The following is an 18,141-nucleotide window of genomic DNA, read 5'->3' on the forward strand; positions in this document are numbered from 1 at the left end:
TCTCTTGTAGACCAGGCTGGCCCAAACACACAGTGATCCGCCTGCCTCTGCCTCCCGAGTGCTGGGATCAAAGGCGTGCGCCACCACGTCTAGCTTGCAATATATATTTTTATGTGTGTGTAGTATGTGTGGAGTTGTGCATATCCATGGTGACCTGTGGCGTCCAGCCCCTCTTTTTTTTTTTTTTTTTTTTTTTCAATTTCTCTTGGAGACAGATAGGGGACAGGGTCTTAGAATGTAACCCAGACTCCCTTGGTCTCCTGTGACCTCCCGTGACCTCCTGTGACTATCTCATAGCATAGTCCTCCTGCCTCAGCTTTCTGAGTGCCAGGTGGGGTTACAAGCATGAGCCAGCTTTCCTGGCTTGCTCAGCAATTTTTTTTTATGCATTAACATTTTGTTCACAGGTAGTTCAATTTTAGAGCCTTGAACACTTGTGGGGGTTTTTGTTTGTTTGTTTGTTTTTGTTTTTTGACAATTCCTTCCAGTTTTATAGTTGTTTTTATTTATTTATTTATTTATTTATTTACCTTTTGTTTTTCGAGGCAGGGTTTCTCTGTGTAGCCTTGGCTGTCCTGAACTCGCTTTGTAGACCAGGCTGGCCTCGAACTCACAGCGATCCGCCTGCCTCTGCCTCCCGAGTGCTGGGAGTAAAGGCGTGCGCCACCACGCCCGGCCTTATAGTTGTTTTTAAAGAAAATCTCCAAACACGGTTCTGCTGTAGCTAGCAGTCTGCCTGCCTGTGGCCGTGGTTCACAGAGGCTGAGCTCGCTGCCCAGGCTGGGCCTGCCCTACCTTTTCTTAGCTGTTCAGAGCGAAGCTTTCAACTGTCACCAGGAATAGAACAGCTGGGCGACAGAAGCACTTTTGGAACTTTTGGGTTCCAGCTGCCACACTGCCCTTGGGAACAAAGTGGTCCAGTCACATCCCCTCCAGAACTGTCCCCTCCTACTAAGCAACTACCCTTTCCCCTCGGCCTTTCTCTGTCATGGTATTTACTGCTAACTTTTTGAACACTAAGAAAAAAAAAATCACTGGGTGTGGTGGCCCATGCCTCCAGTGCTCCCAGTGCTCCAGGAGGCAGAGGCAGGTGGATCACTGTGAGTTCGAGGCCAGCCTGGTCTACAAAGTGAGTCCAGGACAGCCAACACTACACAGAGAAACCCTGTCTCAAAAAACCAAAAACACACAAACAAAAATCAGCCCTTCTATCCTAATTATCACCTTAAGGGGTAGTTACCTGCGTTCTGAGTTTGAGGCTTTTATCTTTTCATAACACCTTTGTCCTCACAAACCCCTTGTGAAGTCATGTGTCCTCCATCCCCTCTCCACGCCCACTGCCACCAAGCTTTGTCTGATGAGCCGATGCCGAATACCACTTAAGTGGCACCTGCCTCTGTGGCCTTGTTTTCCAACTTCTGGGAGCTTCTGCGGAGGGTGTGCCAGAGATTAGCATAGAGGTCAGGGACTGGTTCCGGCTGCTTCTCCCTGGAGGCTCTGCACACCTGGCTCTGCCCTGAGGGAAAGTGACGGGACCTATATAGCTCACAGCCTGGTGGCCACTTTGACGAACTGCTGTCCAGAAAAAGGGCCGCTCTTTGTTTCAGAAAGTTGACGCCTTAACCAATCCTCCATTATGGGGACAAATTGCACAGATAATTTTAGAAAACACTTCCCTGATTAGATCTTTTGCCTCCTGCATAGAGATTTCTATGGAAGCAAAAGCAAAGCTTTTTTTTTTTTAATCTTCCCGTAGATAAATTCACGAATACTTCTGTAACCAGATTCTTTGCTTTTTTTCTGTGTTTGCAGAGGAACGTCACAGCGTCTGGAGTCATCCCTCAGATTTCTCTGATCATGGGCCCGTGTGCCGGTGGGGCCGTCTACTCCCCGGCGCTAACAGACTTCACATTCATGGTGAAGGTAAGACAGCTGTGCCCGGGTCTGGTGCCCCGAGAGTCTCTCACCTGCGATCACAATGCCTGACCCAGATCTAGGTCCTCATCTGAGTTCCCGTTGGCGTTCAGTGGAGCAGAGATAAGGTCTGAGTGCCGGGAACGTTTGGCCCGGGATGTGTGTGTGGTGTTTGAGGTTCAGTGGTAGGAAGGTGCTTGTGCGCCGTGAGGTTTCACTTGTGATCTGAGTTGCAGATGGTTTCACATAATCAGAAGAGCCCATCCTTTGCCCAGACTGACAACCATTTGCTGGCTAGGGCTCCCTTGGGAGGGTGTGTTGTGGGCCGTTTCATTGGGAAGTGGCTCCTGATGTCCCATGTTTCTCCCATTTGCTGCTTTACTACCCGTTTTGTAATGGTAATGGCAAAAATCTGATCTCCAGCATCAGTTTGAGAAGTATATGTGACCATATTACCTGGATTTAATAGAGGGGATTTGAAGTGATTTTTTTTTTTTGAGACAGAGTTTCTCTGTGTAATCTTGGCTGTCCTGGAACTCAGTCTGTAGACCAGAGTGGCCTTGAACTCAGAGATCCACCTGCCTCAGCCTCCTGAGTACTAGGATTAAAGGTGTGCGCCACCACTGCCTGGCTCTTAAATGAGTTTGTCTATTTATTTATTTATTTATTTATTTATTATAGCTAGTTTGTTTTGGTTCTCGAATTCAGAATGATACACCCTGTAATCCCAGCACTCGGGAGGGTAGCGGAGGCAGGCGGATCTCTGAGTTCGAGGCCAGCCTGGTCTACAAAGTGGGTCTGGGACAGCCAAGGCTACACAGAGAAACCCTGTGTATGAGGAGGAACCTCCCAAAAAAACCTTAAACAATTTGGAATAGGACAAAACAAACAAAGAAGAGAGCCCAAGAAAAGGCAGAAGAAGCAGATATAGACACAGAGATACACTCATTCACACACTCAGTATTTCCATAAAAACACAGTACTATTTATATGCAAAGACCTGCAGGGAAATAAAAAGTAAAGTTAAAGGGGGGGTGGTGTGACAAAGCCCTGACGTAACATTATGAGACAAGGAAGCTAGTTTCTTCCCCCCCCCCCCCCAGTCCCATTGAGACTTCCTTGGAGAAACTAAATTTGGATTTGTAAACAGTTGTCATTGGAGATAGCTTCTGAGTTAGGGTGGGGCATATGTTTACTTCTCTTTTCTTGCTCTAGGTCTGACATAGACCCATGCATACCTTAGTCTCTTGTGAGTTCAAACATCCATTGGCCCCTGCTGTGCTTGGATGGCCTTGTGTCCTCGCTGGCCTCCATCTTTTCTGGCTCTTATGCTCTGTTCACTTCCTCTTTGGCAGCGTTTCCTGAACCCTGAGTGGGAGAGATTCGATGGAGACCTTGCTAAAGGCCTAGTGTTCCAAGGGCATCTCACTCTATACAGATTGTCTGGCTGTCGATGTCTGTGTTTGTTCCCATCGTGTTCTAGGAAGAGGCTTCTCTGATGGTGGTTGAGCAAGGCACTAATTATAGGAGACTGTCACTAGGGGTTATTTTATTGCTATGTTCCTTTAGTTACTAGACTACACCAACATCCGTTGTTCAAGTAGGACAGTATTTGGTTTCCCCCTAGGTCCCTGGGCTATCTAGTCTCAGGTTCCTGGTCACTCAAGCAGTATCTGGTATAGGTTCCATCTTGTTGAGTGAGCCTTAAATCAAACAAGGTATTGGCTGGTTACACCCACAAGCTTTGTGCCACCATTGCACTGGCATATCTTGCAGGCAGGACACCATGTAGATTTGAGGGTTTGTGTCTGGGTTGGTGTTTGGGTTTCTCTTTAGATACCATACAGAGTAATTTCTAGTGCCAAGAACACTGGTCTGTGGGTGTGAAGGCTCTAGGCAGGCGCCAGCTCAACTTCTCTCTGTTCAGTGAGCTATGTAGGTGTTGTTTTCAGCAATAGAGCCTTGGCAACAGCCTGGGTGTTTAGAGTTCCCAGTGGGACCCCTTTGGCTGACAACTCAGTTAGAGGTAACTCATTCCTGGTACTGGAGACTGCATTTGGTGACGAGAAGTCTAGTTGAGACTCTCTCCCTTGCTATTTGCAATTCCATTTAAATGTATCATCTTCACATATTCATATTTTGGGAAGCTCCTGCTGTCTTAGGTTTCCACACTGCTACTCAAATGGACCTTAATTTTAGCAGTTTCTCCCTTTATTCCCTTCCTAGTCCTCTTGTCTCTCCCCCTCCCCACTTGATCCTACTGTTCAGCCTCGCCCCCCATCTATTCTATTTCACCTTCCTCACGACAGCTGTCGCTACCACCCCGCCCCGTTCTCTATCCCAACCCCTGATGCTCTGCAGATTGTAGTTTGGTTGTCATTGACTTAGCAGCTAACATCCACCTGTAAGTGAACACATAATTTGTCTTCCTCAGGATTCTTTTTTTTTCTAGTTCCATCATTTACCTGCAAATTTCAATTTCAATTTCTTTCTTTCTTTTTTTTTGTTTTTTTTGTTTTTTTGTTTTTGTTTTTCGAGACAGGGTTTCTCTGTGTAGCCATGGTTGTCCTGGACTCACTTTGTAGACCAGGCTGACCTCGAACTCACAGTGATCTGGCCTCTGCTGCCCAAGTGCTGGGATTAAAGGCGTGCACCACCACTCCGAGCCCTGACTGAAAGCCTCTTAATGGGGCTGGGGTGCCGCTCAATTGGCACAGTGCTTGTGTGGCATGCACGGACCCTGAGTTCAACTCCTAGCACTGCGTAAAGGGGCTTAGTAGCAGATGTGTGTGTAGCCCCAGCACATAGGACGTAGAGGCATCCTTGGCTACCTAGTGTCATAGCATGCTAGTGGCTTCACCCAGGGGATATAACACAGTATAACCAGATCGCTTCTTAGCACTACTCTGCTTTGACCAAGCATAGCATTTCCCACCTGGATTGTCTCAGGATCCCAGCTGCCTTGAGCAAAGGACTGTCAGCCAGACACTCAATTGGATCACACTCACGTGCCCACACTGGCTGGTTTTAGCATCCCAGTACTAAGGACAGGCAGCTTACAACTGCCTGTGACTCCAGATCCAGGGACTCCAACGCCCTCTTCAGGCCTCTGTGGGCACCTGTTGTGTTGTTCTGTGCCCGGTGATAGCCGGGGTTGTTCTGGAACTCAGCTGTAGGTTTCCAGATGGAACAGAGGAACCTTGAGATCAAAGGTTCCATTTCTCTCAGGAATGGCTAGCCCGTTCCTGGTGAGGCCCATGTGCTAGGCAAGGTTCCTGGTCTCACCCGGGGAGGTGGAAATGAGTTTTCTCCTGGATGTTATAGTTCGCTCTTTTAAATGAGATTGCCAGTATCAGATGACAGTGGAAAGTGAGGAGTTCCAAAAACCTGTGGTGATCCCACAGTGTTACAGCCTTTTGGTTGTGTTGCTGTATTAATGGCGGGGATGCAGGCAAAAGCCCATGCCTGGTTGGCACACAGCTGAAACACAGGTCTGGTGAGACTCCGGCCTGGTGGGCCAGAAAGCAGATCTGGTTAGATAGGCCCAGTGGGTGCTTCGCTGGTGGTCAGCACCAAGCTCGCAGCAGCCAGGCTCCAGCAGTGACCCAAGGCAGCTATGGCCCCAGGAGTCCAGCGGCAGGAATCCTTCCTTTCCCAGAATAATGACTCTCAGATGGTCATGGCGAAAAGCTGATGGCAGCACATTTACTTCATGGGAAATCAGGCACTTATAAACCCTGGGCAATAGGAGGGGTTTTGAGGGTGAATGTGTTTGATTCACTGGGGTTAGGGGAGCCAGGGTTACTTGATTTATGCACAGTCAGTTCATAAGAATGGGAAAGCAGTATTTAATTATCCCATGGGTGGGGGAAGAACTCCAGGTACCGCTAAAGGTCATTGGTTTACAGCCAAGACAGCACGACATCATTCACATAGAGTGGGTGTTTCTAGGAATCCCCAGGTCCTTGCTGAATGGGCTTCTTATCAGGAAAGGGTTGTGCTAGTAATCTCCCTGCGGGCTATGTGATACTCCTCAGAAGATCTGGAGTTCCCCAGATCAGGCGGAGAGGGAACCCAACTGAGAAAGGCAGTCCGTCATTTTATACCAAACTCAGAGGCCATCCAGAAATAATAGACTTCAGCCTTAATAGCAGGGTCTCACACACACACACACACACACACACACACACACACACACACACACTCTCTCTCTCTCTCTCTCTCTCTCTCTCTCTCTCTCTCTCTCTGGGAAATATCCAAAACCCTTAAAGGCAGTTGAACAGCTTTTGTAGTTGGGATTGAAGTAAGGAGGACAGAGAGCTGAGCGTGCAGAAGCGTAAGGCTATACGGCCAGTGCGCAGATCCTGCTTTCTGGAAAAGCCCAGAGCCTATAAGGTCAAAGTCTCACCCCGGAGGCCCCTGGCCATGGTCAGGGGCTGAGGCCTCTCAATTCCTGGGTCTGTTCAGAGGCTGCAATACCAGCTGCCAAATACTAAGGAACCCTGACCTCCTCAGCCTGTATGGGCACCGAAGGCTTGCCAAGCTAAGCGCTCTGTCACCCGAGGCCTGCATCAGAGCTGTGATGGTAGGGTACCATCTGCTGCAGCTTGCTACTGTCACATGCCAAGGGACACAGACACTGCACAGGAACATCCCTTGAGGAGGTTTCTCCTTGCCTGCTATGACTTCTATCAGGGCAGAGCAAAAGGGCACCCTTGCCAGAGATCATTTGATATATAGTGAGGGTTTATTTCTGGGTAGCTGTTCTCTCCGTTGGCATATAATGTTTTGATTACCATTAATCCAGAATAAAATTTGAAATTAAAAAAAAAATGTGGGCCAGGTGTGGTGGTGCACACCTTTAATCCCAGCACTCCGGAGGCAGAGGCAGATGGATCTCTGAGTTCGAGGCTAACCTGGTCTACAGTGCAAGTTCAGTAGAGACTAGCCAGCACAGTGGTATCTGGAGGCGACCCTATGCTCTGGTTCGGTAGGTTTTGTTTTTTTTAATAGGTCCCCTTTCCCTCCTAGTGGTCCCAAAGTAGGGGGCTTCCAGCTCGGCAAGTAAAGATACATAAGGGAGTCTAGTGTCCTAAGGTGATAGGCTACAGAGCAGGTGCCGAGGGACCTGAGGCTCCAACTTCCTTTGATCCCCTTTGTTTACCTCCTTGCTGAGGGGAGTGCCAGGCTTAGGTTTCAGCTGAATGTCTGCCCTGTGCTAATTGGCTGTTGCTAGGGGAGCGAAGCCATAGGGGGCGGTGCAGGGGCCCTTTGATCTGGTTTTCTAGTGACCATATATCTCTGGTGGGCAGGGAGGGATCGTGGCAAGTTTGGCCTTCCCTGCAGGTGTTCCAGGCCTTTCTTGCTTTAGTGACCCTGAGATAGGGATTTTAATTCTTTTTGGTTCTTGTGTGTGTGTGTGTGTGTGTTTTGGAACCCAGGGTCCAAGTACTAAGTACTAAGCCAGACACTTGTAGCACTCTACAACTGAGCCTTTGTTCCCTTGTCAAAGATGAGGTGACTGTGGGAGCTGGGTCGAGACTCCATGGCTGGTCCCGGTGGCGCTTGTTCTTTGAACAGTGCATCACTGTCATGGTTACTATATATTACTTTTTTAAGATTTATTTTTATTTTATTGTGTAAGAGTATTTTGCCTGTGCGCTTGTGTGTGTGTGTTTATACCATGTGGGTGCAGTGCCTGTTGATGCTAAAAGGCTAAAAGGACAGTGTCAGATCCCCCTAGGACTAGATGTAAAATACATGTAAATTTAAAAACTATTTTTAAAAGAAAATACATATTTCACAAGATGGTTACAAGTTAAAGGCACGATTAATTCTTTGGAATAATTCAGTATAAATGGGTTTGTTTTACATATGAATCTAAAACTTTTAGAAAAGTATTCTGAAGTTTATTTCAGCCTTATAGGAAACATAAAGCTGCCTGTAGGTTCCCGTATGAGAGCATCACCAGGCCGGATCAGCTCCAGACCAGGGTCACAGTCTCCTGCTGGCTGGTCCAGCCTCAGGCTACCCCAGTGTAAAGCTTCCTTAAATAAGTCTCCAGCAGCTGAAAACAGGGTTCCTAGGTCAGATCAGTGAGCATAAAAGACTTGGATCGAATTCACCACAGAAGATACTTCAATAAAATTTTTGGGTTAAGGAAAAATCCATAACAGTAATTGACCTGCCGTTACCCGTTACCCCAGCCAGGTCCTGCCATCCATCCTCAGAGAATTAAAAGAGCCAAATTAGTGCAAGACAGAAAAAGATGTTCACTGTAGCCACATCTGGAAGAGGGACAAAGAGATCTGGGGAACCTCCGAGTCAGTCTTCAAGGTCCTGAAATGAGATTAAAGTCTAAATGGAGGGTCCAGGGTGTGCATGTCTAAGCAGTTCTGGTCAAGGTATGGCACAGCCAGCACAGACTTGCTTTTCTGGGCCTCAGTCTCACTCTGCAGGTGGCCTGACAGCTGGCTAGAACTTTGTTAAGTCTTTCAGGGAGACAGCCCCCTCCACCCAAAACACACATACACACACACACACACACACACACACACACACACACACGCACTCTCTCTCTCTCTCTCTCTCTCTCTCTCTCTCTCTCTCTCTCTCTCTCTCACTCACTCACTATCACACACTCATATTCACACTCACACACTCACTATCACATACTCACTCACACTCACTCACTTGCTCACACTCACTCACTCACTAGTCTGGGGCCCTTTCCTTTTCCAGCAAGGATTCCTGGGGAAATTCGCATTTCTTTAGGGCCTGTTGTTTCTGTGGACTGATTTATGTATTGAGAGGCTCAGGTCCCTACTTGGACTATCCTCATTTCTGCCAAGCCTATATAGGTTGTGGTCTGCAGAGAAGTGGATGGCACTGGGCTGTTTACAGAGCTTTCCAAATATTTTGAAATTGGTAAAACGGACTTCTAGGGCACGGTGCTTTTGGTGTTCGTGACAGAGGCCACACAAACCATCTATCGGAATGTGACTTTCAGCCCACAAGGAAGATTCCTCTGTGGGAATTATTCTAGAAATTGAGGCGGTATGAAGCGTCAGAATCATTTTCCATGATGGATATTTTTTCTGACAGGAGCCTGCGATCTAGCAGCCTTCCCCACGGGCTGACACAGCCTCTTTGTTATTATTGCCTCGTGAATTGTAGGGATGGCTTCAGATCTCCTCTCCATTGGTGCCTAGGGCCAGCCCAGTGTGCTCTTTGAAGCACTTGGCCCTCGCAAGCCAGACTTGTGCTGTTCGCTTTGCTGTCTCCCACCTGGTTCTCTCTGGTTCATCCAGTTGTTTGTCCAGAACACAAAGTTGCGGGAACTAGCTTAGAAGTGTGTTTCCTGGTGTAGGCGGCTGGCTGTCTCAGCTTGGATTTTTCTCTTCCCCCTTTTCTCTGTGCTTTAAGATTGAAGTGTGCCTCCTGGCCTGCCGTTGCTTCTAGTCAGGATGCAAAGCATGCTTGAAGCTCTGCTCTTCTTCGGTAGATCTATCTGGAAGCAGATTCTCATCTCCCATTATCGCCCCGAATTCTTGGAAGCGTTCACATAGCTCCTTGGGAGTGTTTTGCAGCTGCCCTCCTCCCCTGGGCTGTTTGCAGCCTCTACAGTAACTTTCTCTGCTAGAGCTGCCTGCTGGCCTGTGGCCTGGTGGATACCAGCTTGTATGTGCTTTCTCAGAGCGGCATCTTTCCTGTTACTGTGTTCTTAGCCCGGGTAGCTTGGAACATTTGTTTTAAAACACGACAATCTAACCTCTGTGGAAGGGGCAACTTTGGGGGCCTTCAGCAAGTGTCTGCCCTGAGTCAAAGCATTCAGTAGGGCAACTGTGGAGTTCATTGTGAGTGACTTCTGAGGAGTCAGTGCTAGTGTGGGGGAACCCCACTTTATGCACAGGTAGTGTCCAAATTGTGGAAGTTTTCACTGCTTCTATATTGGGTGGTTAAGGAGGTCCACACTTTGTGTGTCTATAGTGGAGGTTGCACACTGCCCTAGTCCCTACTGGGGCTGCCCTGAGCAGTTTAAGATTTAGCAGCTAGCTGGGCAATGATGGTGCACGCCTTTAATCACAGCACTTGGGAGGCAGAGGCAGGCCTATCTCTAAATTTGTGGCCAACGCACTCTACAGAGTGAGTTCAAGGCAGCCAAAGCTACACATAGAAACTCTGTCTCAAAAAACAAACAAAAAGCTGGGCATCATGGCGCACGCTGTTAATCCCAGCCTCGGGAGGCAGAGGCAGGCGGATCTCTGTGAGTTTGAGGCCAGCCTGGTCTACAAAGTGAGTCCAGGACAGCCGGGGCTACACAGCTAGGCTACCCTGTCTCGAAAAAACAAAAGACAACCAAAAAACTTAACTACTAGCTCTGTTATATTTAAAGATTAGATGGCAGTAAGGCAGCAGATGTTATGTTGTAGAGGAATTTATTAAATGAGCATGGGGCGAGAAGGAAAAGGGGCAAGGGGTACCCGAGAGACGGGGGGGGGGGGAGGGGGAGAGAGAGAGAGAGAGAGAGAGAGAGAGAGAGAGAGAGAGAGAGAGAATATGTAGAGGGGGTGTGGAACATAGAGGAAGTAGCGAGAGAGGAAGTAGAGGAGGGAGAGCGAGAGACCACGTGGAGGAGGGTCTATCCTTTTCTATGACCCTGGGCAGGGTAAACGATGACATCACAAGTAGGTGGACTGAAGCAGAATCCTAACAAGCTCCCCGATGGCTTGTCCTTGACCTTTGGGGTGCAATGGGCACACTGCCGGCTTTTGAGGCAGGGGAGCTGTGCCTTTGAGGTCCCACCTTACTTTGTCCTTGGAATCAGGATGTGTTGTGTCGGCACCCTCTTCCTGGCTGACTAGTTCTGCCTTGCCCGTTGTTCAGTCTGGAAGTCTCAGGCTGTCCATACGTCTAGAAATGGTCCCCGACGGAAGTATGGGCAGATTCCTGGCAGTTAGAGAAAAGCCAGCATTCCTCTGGCAGAAGGGACATAGGCTGCATATCAAAGCCCACACCGGCCTCCAGCCTCCCACAGTCCCTACTCACAAGTACTTGCTACCCGCCTCACAGCCCCTCCCCTGGCTCCTGTCAGCTCAGGCTCCCGCTCTCTTTATGTTGCTTCCTGTCCTGCTATTCTCAACTATTCTCTCTCCTGTAACTTGATGTATATATATATTTTTTTACTAAAATCAGTAGATGTAATTCTTTTGGCAAGGTAAATCTTTCTCCATACCTTCAGAGTGGGAATTTTACAAAATATGTATATAATTGAGTCTTGTTTCTGTTTTTTGTTTTGTTTTGTTTTTTGGTTTTTGAAGACGGTTTCTCTGTGTAGCCCTGGCTCTCTTTGTGGACCAGGCTGGCCTCGAACTCACTGCAATCCACCTGCCCCTGTCTCCCGAGTACTGGGATTAAAGGCGTGCACTACAACCACCTGGTTTTAAAACAGTTTTTAAAAGATAGCTTTTTATTTATTTATTTGGGGGTTTGTTTGTTTGTTTGTTTCTTTTTCTTTTCTTTTCTTTCTTTTTTTTTTTTTTTTGCCTGCAAGTTCCAGGATAGTCAGGGCTATACAGAGAAACCCTGTCTCAAAAAACAAAACAAAAAAGCAAATTTGGAAATAATATGTACAGGACAATGTTACAAATAATTGTGTCAAAATGAAAATGTGGTAGGAAATAAGAGAAAATATGTTTGTACGTGTTGAGTGTCCCTGGAAAGACAGACGAGAGCCTGACAGTGGCTGTTTTTCAGGAGGGAGATTGGAGATTTGGAAATCAGGTTTGGGATATCGCTTTATTTCCATTGTCCCTCTCACACCTTCTGTCTGGATGTTTTACATAAAGTAGAAGCTACATGTTAAAGTCAGGCGTGGTGGTGCACACCTGTAATCCCAGCACTTAGGAGAGAGGGCGATCTAGAGTTTGAGGAAACCAGTCAGAGCTTCACTCTCAGTCAGTTGTCTGTCTGTCTGTCTGTGTCTCTGTCTCCAAACTCCCTTCCTTTCTCTGCCTTCCTCTCTTTACTACCAGAATACTGACTAATGGGTTTTTACAAAACCAGCCTCACTCAAAATAGTTCACTGTAGCACATCTTGGTGCCTCAGTTTCTACAGGGAGAGGAGGTCACTCCTGGGAAGTTACCAAAGAAGCGCACGGCCCATGGACTCTGAGTTGGGCCACCCGCAACCCGAGGCCTGTCCCTCTGCTGGGCGACAGTGAGAGTGAGGCAGACAGCAGTGCTCTACCGAGAAGAGTGAGTTCTGTTCCTGTGAAGAGACACCATGACCACAGCATTTAATTAGAGCTCGCATACAGTTTCAGGGGTACACTCAGGGGTGTGGTCAACATGGCAGGAACACGGCAGCACATAGGCTGACGTGGTGCAGGAAGTGCTGAGAGTTCTGCATCCGGATCTGCGGGCAGCAGGAAGAGAGAGACTCTGGGCTTGGAATGGGCTTTGAAACCTCAGCTCCCCACCCCCCACTCCCCAGTGTCACACTTCCTCCAACAAGGCCACACCTCCTAATCCTTTCAAATAGTGCCACTCCCTGGTGACCAGGCATTGGAATCTGTGAGCCTCTGGGGGTCATTCTTGTCCAAACCACCGCTGTGCGGCGTGGTGTGGCTCGGAAAGCAAGTCTCCAGTCTGTGGGCATCCTGGAACCCAGCCTCTCCCCCCCCCCCCCCCCGCATTTGTGGTCGTGGCTGGGGTGAACTCTGAGTACCTTTGGTGACCTGAGTCTGATGCTGTGACATGTGTTTTCAGGACACATCATACCTGTTTATCACTGGCCCTGACGTTGTAAAGTCTGTTACCAATGAGGATGTCACTCAGGAGCAGCTGGGTGGCGCCAAGACCCACACCACTGTGTCAGGTGAGAGGGACCTACTTGACCTCCCTGCCCTCAGAAGGTGAGGAGACAGCATTGGGCATTGATGTGTGGAGTGGTGAAAGTTTGTTTTTTTTAATTATTACTTCACTGGCAGCATTTACCTAGGAAGACTGCCGTCCACCCACAAAAGGGGTAGGCAGATTGCAGTCTGAGATTTAAGTAGCAGGTTATTACTAATGACCCCCAACCTCACCCCTCTGCCCCACATGTGCCACTATCTGAGTGGTCAAAGTAGCTGCGACTTAGATTCGTGCAGCAGGACTGGCCCAGGAATGCTCTGGAACCCCCTCTTGGGACTTTACTTTTACTTTTGGCTTTGAGGCAAAAGATATTTCACAGTCGTAATCCACTGCACCCCAACTATGCCAGCTGCTGGGAGTATAGGCAGTCATGAGCCACCCTGGTTTCTGGGTATTTGCTAATTTTGGACAGTTCGTGTAAGTGGAGTCATACAGCAATGACTTTTTAAAAACTTAGTAGTGTATATTTATTGTACAAAGTGCTTCCACGTTGACATTGTCGCACATGTCGGGCAGGTTCTTGGTTCATATTCATCTACTTCCCTCGCTTGTCTGCTCTATTTTGATTCCTGTTCTCTTCTCAGACTATCTCTTGTCAAGGCCCATGATGTGTGCGTGTGCGCGTGCGCGTGCGCGTGCGCGCGTGTGTGTGTGTGTGTGTGTGTGTGTATGTGTGTGTGTGTGGTGCATGTGCTTCCTCCCTACAGCATGGTGAGGGGCGTGCCACAGTATGCATGTGGAGGTTTGAGGACAGCTGGTAGGAACTGGTTTTCTCTTTCCACTGTGAGGGTCCCAGGGATCAACCTCAGGTTGTCTGGCTTGGCCACAAGTGACTTTTCCTGCTGAGCCATCCCAGTGGCTCATGACGTATTTTTTTTTTTTTACTTTACTTTTTTTTTTTTAAATTATTTACTTATTGTATATGAGTACTTTATCTGCAGAAGAGTGTATCAGATCACATTACAGATGGTTATGAGCCACCATGTGGTTGCTGGGAATTGAACTCAGGACCTTTGGAAGAGCAGGCGGTGCTCTTAACCACTGAGCCATCTCTCCAGCCCGCGGCGTATTTTTTTTGAAAGTCTAGATTCTACATAAAACATTTGGGGAGGGCTGAGGAAATGATAATACTTTCAAAATTTAAAACTACTAGTCTTTTACGACTGGCTTCTTTTACTAACTCTACTTCCACTGTACCCAGCTTACCATAGATTTTTAAACCCTTGTCTGTGTGGAAGCACTTGTCAGTGCCTCATTCTTATTAGTGGAGTCATTGTCTAATATATGACAGTATAACTATTAATTATTTGTTTACCATAGAGATAGGACCTTACTAAGTTGCCCAGGCTGGCTTTGGAGTCTTTTTTTTTTTTTCCTCGAGATAGGGTTTCTCTGTGTAGCCTTGGCTGTCTTAGACTGGCTTTTGTAGTCCAGGCTGGCCTCGAACTCACAGCAATCCGCTTGCCTCCGCCTCGCAAGTGCTGGGATTACAGGCGTGTGCTACCACGCCCGGCTGGTTTTGGAGTCTTAATCCTCCTGCCTCAGCTTCTTGAGTGTTGGGGTTACAGGTGCGGGCTGCCGCCTACTTTCTTCATTCTTTTCTCCCAGCGGTGGCAATTAAACCCAGGGCATCCAGCACGCAAGACAGCTGCTTTACCACTGAGCCCAGGCTCAGCCCCAACATGTCTTGTGTATCCACTGATAGACATTTGGGTTTTCTAACATATATATGTTTGTAGCATACAATATACTGCTATAAACATTTGTGTGTGTGTGGAGGCGGGCGGGGGGAGGGGCGCTTTTGTATGACATTTTTATTTCTTGCTGGCACGTGCCCAGGTATGGGTGGAAAAGCTGTTGATCTCTTTGAGGATCTTCCAGACTGCCTCCCAGACTGTTGTGCCAGTTTATAAATATTTTTGGAATAATACAGCTCAGTCCTGTTGAGAATGTTCCTTTCTCTTGTAGCGGATACTCATCGAGGGCTTGTGTGTGAATCGCTGTGCTGGGCTCTAGGAATGTGTCTGTGGAGACGGCACAGCCCGGTCCATGGGGCAGTTACCTTCTAGTAAAGCCGACAGGCGATACAAGGCACAAGGGCACCATGCAGTGCATCCGAAGTGATGTGTTGTGGGAAAGAACAGGCTGCCAGATGTTGGGTTGTTGGGGCTTTTAACCACAGGCCAGGGGAGGGCTCATAGTGAGGGTTCCCATGGGTGTTGAGGGGGAGCGCCCCAGCGGTAGCTTATGCAAAGCCATGGGGCAGAGGAGGGGTTGGGGGTGGCTGGTATCCTGATTTCACATAAAAATCTCTCCCCCTGGCAGCTCTGAGGAAACAGATGGTATAGGGCAGTGGTGGAGCCATGTGGTCTGGGTGAGGTGGGAATGGAAGAGGTTTTGGCTCTGCCTAGGGCCTTGCTTGGATGGTTTTAATTTCCAAACACATCCAGAACTGTGGCTTGACCCCTCACCGGTGAGAAGGGCGGTCTTCCTTTCCTTTGTCACCCACTGGGCGGCTGTGGGGGAGTTGGTGTAGGCTGGGAAGTAGGGAGGATCTTCCCTCATGGGTCAGAAAACATAGGGCCATGGGCCAGTTGGGGAGCCGCACAAGGCCGACAACAGGCATGGAGTGTCCATCCTGGGCAGGACTGAGGACACGGCTGCCAGCTCGGTTGGCGGCAGCCCAGCTGGAGAAGCCTGCAGCATCGTGGTAGGGTCTCCGTGGGTGACTGCCGGCCCCTGGGCCTCCCGTGCTCCCTGTGTTCCCTGTGTTCCCAGGTGTGGCCCACAGAGCTTTCGACAACGACGTGGATGCCTTGTGTAACCTGCGGGAGTTCTTCAACTTCCTGCCCCTCAGCAGCCAGGACCCGGCTCCCGTCCGCGAGTGCCATGACCCCAGGTGGGTGGCAGCTGGCTTGTCCTCCTCTGGCTTTCTGTCCCCTCTGTCCTGACAGGATCTCTGGTCAGATTGGAGCAGGAAATAGAGTATGTCAGCAAGGTCCCAGCTGTGGCGAGGGTCCGTCTGGGAGCAGTGATGGGTGATTTCCTCACACCTCTAGTTTCTAATGGGTAGCTTTGGGGGAGGAAGAGACCACAACGTTTTGCTAAGACTTCTGAGTTGTCCAAATATGGACAACTTCATTTTTGTTTTTGTTTTTCAAGACAGGGTTTCTCTGTGTAGCCTTGGCTGTCCTAGACTCACTTTTGTAGACAAGGCTGGCCTCAAACTCACAGTGATCCTCTTGCCTCTGCCTCCTGAGTGCTGGGATTAAAGGCCACCATGCCTGGCCAGCTTCTGTTTTGGTAAGGAATAACCAAAATGATGTCAATGCCATGTCCTTAAGGAAGTAATGTCAATGTGTACTGTATCTGGCAGAGGGTGGCACTTTGCTGACCACCTCATAAGCTGCTTGGTTCTCCAGGGAGGTGGGCCCAGGCTCTCTTTTTTTTTTTTTTTTCAAGACAGGGTTTCTCTGTGTAGCCTTGGCTGTCCTAGACTCACTTTTGTAGACCAGGCTAGCCTCGAACTTACAACGATCCACCTGCCTCTGCCTCCCAAGCGCTGGGATTAAAGGCGTGCGCCACCACTGCCCAGCCACAGGCTCTGTCTTGATCTCTCTGCAGTGCCAGAGAAAGAGTCCCAGGCCCAGGTGTGTTGGGTCTCAGGTGATTCTATCCAGTGGGCCTGCAGCTTTTCTGCTCAACAGGGCTGTGGGTGGTTAACCTCCTGGGGGGCAGGACCCACTGTGGCTCCTCGCTCTTCTGCCCCAGATGCTGCAGGAAAGAGTGGGGTCCTAGTGTCTACAGTGTCCTTTACAGCCCACACTGTGCCCCGGAAGGGCAAACTCTGAAGGACTACAACCAGGGACAATCTTATTTTTCCTGCTTTGTTTTTAAAGCACATGAGCTGGTGTTGTTCTCAGGCTCTGTTTAGTGATGTGCTGAGCAAGACAGTGAAGACACATTGCGCAGGCGCTGTGCCGTGTTCCCTTCATTTCCTTCCCAGCCCGCACAGGAGGACCCTGACTTCCTACACTGACGCCATCCGCCTCTTTTCTAGTGACCGTCTGGTTCCTGAGCTGGACACAGTGGTCCCTCTGGAGTCAAGCAAAGCCTACGACATGCTGGACATCATACACTCAGTAAGTGCCTTCTCCTGCCTTGCCTGCCCTGGCTCTGCCTCAGCCATGGCCATTGTGCTTTGGCTTAGTGGGAGGCATTTGCCTTGGTCTCCGTCTCAGTGTTTGCACATGTAGCACATGTAGTGGCCAGGGGCAAGGGACCACCAGGCAGGATGTTCTGGCAGGAGCTAGTGGCTATGATACACCGAGGGCCCAGGTGGACTTGCGGGCTGGGCCAGCAGAGCTCGGGGCTTAAGAAGGCCTTGGGGTACACAGAGTTGGTGCCATATACCGGCCTGTGGGGAGGCGGGGTGATCCTTCTTGGGTGCTGCTGTTAGGGCGCTTCTGATCAGGATACTATGTCTGTATGTGCACCTGAAGGCCAGAAGAGGGCGTCAGATCACATTATAGATGGGTGTGAGCCACCATGTGGTTGCTGGGAATTGAACTCAGGACCTTTGGAAGAACAGCCAGTGCTCTTAACCTCTGAGCCATTTCTCCAGCCCCTCTAGCTCTATTTTTTTTTTCTTTCACAGTTTATATGTCCTAACAAAATCTTTCAAGCAGTACAAAAATCACAATGTGAGTCTATTTCTCTATAAATAAATGATTACAATAGATAATGTAAGAAAATTATGTTCCCCAATACCTTCACATGGTCAAATGTTTTACATATTATGGATGAGAGACAAACATGAATTATTTCCAAGAATCTACATCTTCTTCTTTTTTAAGATTTACTTATTTATTATGTACAGTGTTCTGCCTGCATTTACACCTGCATGCCAGAAGAGGGCATCAGATGGTTGTGAGCCACCATGTGGTTGCTGGGAATTGAACCCATGACCTCTGGAAGAGCTTCCACTGTTCTTACCCTCTGAGCCATCTCTCCAGCCCTCCCAGCAGCTCTTGCTTGGTGGGATGTCGATGGTTGTGTGGGCTCAGCTGGCCTGGAGCCTACAACCTGTTTGTACTCCCTCATTCTGGGAGCCTGAGGGAATCAGCGGGCACGGCCAGCCTGCCCCGCCTCATGGCTGTGCTCTATTTTGCTGGGCAGTAAATCTTATTATCAACTTCCGGGGAATGTAACGAAAGATTTTGACTGAGGGCAAAAATAAAACATTAAGTGTAAGAAAACAAAAATTACAAATAGTTGGCTGGCTGGCTGAGCAGATGTAGAGATCCTTGA

At 48.8% G+C, this 18,141-nt stretch overlaps 1 protein-coding gene across 1 annotated transcript in view; it reads left to right on the forward strand.

The window, feature by feature from the left end:
• PCCB (propionyl-CoA carboxylase subunit beta) overlaps window positions 1–18,141 on the forward strand; it is a 47,587-nt gene that overhangs the window by 16,700 nt on the left and 12,746 nt on the right. The window contains exons 6-9 of the mRNA XM_084753416.1: window positions 1,813–1,923; window positions 12,685–12,793; window positions 15,610–15,730; window positions 16,892–16,973. Of these exons, the coding sequence (XP_084609542.1) occupies window positions 1,813–1,923; window positions 12,685–12,793; window positions 15,610–15,730; window positions 16,892–16,973 (423 nt within the window). The remainder of the gene's footprint in view (window positions 1–1,812; window positions 1,924–12,684; window positions 12,794–15,609; window positions 15,731–16,891; window positions 16,974–18,141) is intronic.

This window comes from Acomys minous (genome assembly GCF_964271855.1).
Source record: "Acomys minous genome assembly, chromosome: 13".
Lineage (NCBI taxonomy): Eukaryota > Metazoa > Chordata > Mammalia > Rodentia > Muridae > Acomys > Acomys minous.